Source organism: Mus caroli, chromosome 17 (genome assembly GCF_900094665.2).
Source record: "Mus caroli chromosome 17, CAROLI_EIJ_v1.1, whole genome shotgun sequence".
NCBI classification, from domain to species: Eukaryota; Metazoa; Chordata; class Mammalia; order Rodentia; family Muridae; genus Mus; species Mus caroli.
The window spans coordinates 31,609,739-31,614,738 of NC_034586.1; the positions used below are offsets into that span (position 1 = coordinate 31,609,739).

General features: G+C 49.5%; 1 protein-coding gene across 1 annotated transcript in view; it reads right to left on the reverse strand.

Moving 5' to 3' along the window:
- C2 (complement C2) overlaps window positions 1-5,000 on the reverse strand; it is a 19,396-nt gene that overhangs the window by 12,238 nt on the left and 2,158 nt on the right. Inside the window, exons 3-6 of the mRNA XM_021185945.2 lie at window positions 4,809-4,994; window positions 1,201-1,377; window positions 1,021-1,122; window positions 755-888 (exon numbers count right to left, since the gene is read on the reverse strand). Of these exons, the coding sequence (XP_021041604.1) occupies window positions 755-888; window positions 1,021-1,122; window positions 1,201-1,377; window positions 4,809-4,994 (599 nt within the window). The remainder of the gene's footprint in view (window positions 1-754; window positions 889-1,020; window positions 1,123-1,200; window positions 1,378-4,808; window positions 4,995-5,000) is intronic.

Genomic DNA, 5,000 nt, shown 5'->3' on the forward strand with positions numbered 1-5,000 from the left:
TGTGTGTGATGTGTGTGGTGTGTGTGTGTGTGATGTGTGGTGTGTGTGTGTGTGTGTGTGTGTGAGAGAGAGAGACAAAGACAGAGACGGAGACAGAGACAGAGAGACAGAGAGACTCTATTAGTGTTTCTGCCTCTGTACTCAGAACTCACAGAAGCTGGTGCACCCAGCAGTCCGAGCCTCCCATTTCCCTGGGATTACACACACACCTATGGCTTTTGATATTTCATTCAGATTCCAGAGATCTGAACTGAAGCTTGTGCAGCTCGTGCCTTTACACACTGAGCCACTTCCCCATTTCCCGAGTCCCTTAGTCCTTCCTTGGCCTTATGCAGTCCGAGGCTGACCTTGAACTCCTAAAATCCTCCTGTCTCTACCATACCTAGCTTGAAATGTGAAATCAGTGGCTTGATAAAAACTATAATTATTCAATAGGAGTGTCAGATTCTTCTGGTACACGCCATAGGTCATCTTGATAACTCTTTGGAGGCCACAGCCCTACATAGATGATGAGTTCCTGAGAACACACAGCTGAGCTTGGCTCCTGAGTGGTGGTGTCTCTCGGCACCTGGCCCAGGGCCTTCTACACAGTAGGTGTCCCGAAACATTTATGGAATAAAGATATCTCCTATACATTGAATTCATGGTTCTGATGCCCTGGGGAGACTTCTGGAAGGAGACAGATTGACTGGGGTTCTGAGCAAGGAAGGAGGATGGATGGCACTGAGAAGCCATGTAGCCCTTGATTTCTGACCCTCTCCACCATGAGTTCGGCGCTCTTCTTGAAGATGTCAAAGTCTTTTTCTGTCACACTCTGAGAAGCATCAAGCAGCAGATAGAGGTTCAGGTGACCCGAGCGCTGGATTATGATCTTACGGCCCAAATTTTCTGAAGCAAACAAGAAACAATGCATCCGATGTCCAGCCCCACCCTGTGTTCCACCAAGGGTCATCTAACCTCCTAGTACCCAGGTATCTTGCCTCTCTCCTGCTTCATCCAAGACCCTTTCCCGATACTCACTTGTCAGAAGGTTCTGGGTGGGATTGGTGGCTCCAAGCAGGTTGGTGAAGGAGGTGTCTAGGGCGGATGCTACATCCTCAGGGAAGTCGTAAGAGTAAGACTCTGTGGAAAGAGTCATATGAGGGGCAGCCAGGACCAGGCTTGGGCATGGAGGCCTAGGAGGACATTAAAGATACTCACGTCGGCAGATGGGTTCCGACCCACTCCACGCTCCATTGCTCTGACACTCCCGCTCTTCAGAGCCAGTCAATACCATATTTGAGGAGGAGCAGCGGTACCTGACCTTGTCCCCAAGGTCAAAGCTCAAGCCTGTCCGAGCTGTGCCCACTGAGATGCCAGGGTTGGGGCAGTGGCTAGCTGCAAGTGAATAAAGACAGGTAGACAGGACCTGGAAATGTCTGCTGGTCTAATCGCCCTTGTCCTTCAGGCCACATTCTTCCTTATTCTAGACCCCCTAAGCCACCAGAACCATCAGGCTGGAGTGTGGCTGGAGACCTTAAATAACCCCCAGCACTTAGAGTTCAGGTCCTCAGCCGCCCACTGAGAACTCCAGACCTGACCCAGGCGTCACGTGCACTTTATCTACCACTGGGCGATTGCCACACACCATGAGGATGATCAGCTCTCAACCTAGAGGTGATTTCAGATGTGTGGCGGGGGGGGGGGATGGGATGTGGAGCATCGAGAACTCTGCTAAACATCTGGAACACCCACTGGGGAAATCCTGAATAAAGCTGAGGTTGGCCAATGTATCACCCGGGAGGACGAAGCCAGGTGAGAAATCATTCCTAAAGTCTCACTCTCCGCAGCCCCAAACCAGACATCACTCAAGTACCCAACAGGACGAGAACAATGAGTAATACTTTATAACGCATTCATAACAGAATACTATACAGTACCAAAAAAAAAAAAAAAAAAAGGATCACAAACTCTTGTGACTACATCCATAACTTCCAAAAGGAAAGTAGCCGAGCAAAGGAAGCGGGCTCGAGGGCCGGAGCGGCGGCTCCACACGAGGTTAGGAGCACTTGCCAGAGGACCTGAGTTTGATTCCTAGCTTCCACAAAGTAGTTCACAGCAATACGTAACTTCAGCTCTAAGGCACTCAGCATCTTCTCATGGCCTCTATGGGAGTGCATGCATGCAGCATACGTTCACATACGTACATACACACATAAATAAAAACTTTTTTTAAGGGGCTGGAGAGATGGCTCAGTGGTTAAGAACACTGGCTGCTCTTCTAGAGGTCCTGAGTTCAATTCCCAGCAACCACACAGTGGCTCATAACCATCTGTAATGGGATCTGGTGCTATCTTCTGGGCTGCAGGCATACATGCAGGCAGAACACTGTATCCATAATAAATAAATAAATCTTAAAAACAACAACAACAACTCTTTTTTAAAGGAAGCCATTTTTTTTTAAGAAAGCACACATCCCTGCATGACTCTCTTTGTATGGTGTGTAGGATGAGGCTGGCAAGATGGCTCAGTGGGCAGCGGCAGTTCCTGTCAAGCTGACAACCTGAGTCCCATTATATCAGGCTCTTCCAGTTGTCCTCTGACCTCCACACCGCCGCCATGGCATAACCATGCCTTGCTGGAGAACACAGGATAAATAAGTAAATAATATGTAACATGAAGTCAATAACAGGTAGACTTCATTGGAAGTTGGAGGAGGCTGCCTTGTCAAAAGAGACCTTGTGGAAGGGAAGTTTCCTGCAGTGTGGCACATACATGCGCACACGCACACGCGCACACACACACACACAAATAAATCAGTGTTTTGAAACAGGATCTCATTGTGTAGCCCTAGCTGGCTTAGATAGAATTTCTACATAGATCAGGCTGGCCTCAGACTCCAAGAGATCCACCTGCCTCTGCCTCCTGAGTGCTGCTGGCAGTAAGAGTGTGTGTGTAGCTGAAGAAATTCATATTTTTTAATCTTCCTACTATGGAGTTTGGAGTGTAGCTCAGTGCCAGAGTGCCTGCCTGCACTCCGAGAACCCTGGGTCCCACCTCCAGTCTCACACACAAGTTGTAAGCTTTAATACAGGGAGATTGCATGTCCAATTTAAAATGAATTATATTTAGGATGTGAGTAAAGTGTCACTGTCCGGGTGGCTGGGTGAGGCCTGCTACCTAGGGGACACTGCTTTCTCTGTGATGATGAAGCTGGGCATGTTGATCCGCACCCTGCCTGCTAAGGCAAGAGAATCGGGAGGAGCTCAAGGTCTGCCTGCGTTTGAAGCTAGCCTGGGCTACTTGAGACCTCGTGTTTATAAAACAAAGTGGTTCAAGAGGATCCGAGGAAACCCACTTCTCCCCAACACCACTCCTAGGGCTGGAAAATACTTAAGGATCACCAGGTTCCAGCAGCTGTTCAGGGAAGCTGGGATGGCAGGACCCTGGGAAGAACCACAAATGGCTAAACCAGGGCCAGGGAGGGTCTGGGGGTGGGGATGGGGGGGAACAGCATGGCCGCTCTAGCCCACTGCAAGCCCCCGCTGTTTCCTCGAAATGTTGCTTAGTAACTTCAGCCCCATTAACTCACCAGGCACTCCCTTTTATTAAGTTTCTATCTTTTTGTTTGTGTGTTTGAGACGGGGTTTCTCTGTATAGTCCTGGCTGTCTTGGAACTCGCTTTGGAGGGCAAGTTGGAGTCAACCTCAGAGATGCCTGCCTTTGCCTCCTGAGTGCTGGAGTTAAAGGTGTCTGCTACCGCTGCCTGGCTATTCTGATTTTTAAAATATTATTATTACTTATGTGTATTTCTGTGTGAAGACCAAGACAAGAGCATTGGGTCCTCTGGAGCTGGAGTTGCTGGTGGGTGTGAGCCCAGTGTGCTTGCTGGGACCCGAACTCTGGTCCTCTGGAAGAGCAGCATGTGCTGTAACTACTGATTCATTTTGAGAGCCACACTAGTCCCATTTTGCAGGTGTAAAAACTGAGGTACAGGGGCTGGAGAGATGGCTCAGCAGTTAAAAGCACTGACTGCTCTTCCAGAGGTCCTGAGTTCAACTCCCAGCAACCACATGGTGGCTCACAACCATCTGTAATGGGATCCAATGCCCGTCTCTGATGTGTCTGAAGACAGCGACATTGTACTCACATACATGAAATAAATAAATAAAGCTAAAAAACATACATGAAATAAATAAATAAAGCTAAAAAAAAAAAACCCACCACCACCAACAAAAAACAAAACAAAAACCCTGAGGCACGGGAAGGGTAGTGACCTGTGCAGAGGCTAACTCAAAGCAGCTGGAGCCACACCAAACCCCAGAGGCCGCACTGAGCCTAACCCGCTGCAGTCGGTCTCTCACAGGTCTTGCATGTAATACTTTATGGAGTTAAATACAAAGTGTTGCTGTGAAGCATTTAGAAAAGCCGACTGGTCAGGTTTCCCAGGTTTCTGAGCACTCCAGAGACTGAGAAGGAGGTGAGTTCAAGGCCATCCCAGGTGAGAAGTGGGCCTCCCGGGGTCCCCTGGAGCCACTCTCTTTTATAAACATGGGGTCTGAGTAGCCCAGTTCAGCTTCAAAGGAAGGGAAGAAAGAGAGGGAGGGGGGAGGAAAGGAGAAAACAAAACTGAAAGGTTTGTAGAGCTGGTGAGTCAGATATGAAACCTAGACATGCTCCTAGCCGGTCAGTGATGTGCGGCCCACAGACCTCAACCCACCCCGATCTAGGAACATTACTGAGCCACCAAGAACACTAGGCTCTGTCCCCACAAAAGCTTCCGGGGCTGCAAGCCCCCCCCCCCGGCCCCCAACAGTCAGAATGCTTACCCCCATTGTCACACACAGCCGTCTCTCCATCCCACAGGCCGTTGGGGCGACAGTACCGCACAGGTGAGCCCCGCAAGGTGAAGTCTTGCTCACACTCGAAGCTCACGTTGCTACCCACAGGGTAGGACACCAGCCGAGGGAAATAGATGCCGTTTTCAAAGGTTGAAGGAGCTAGGCATCGAACCGCTGGAG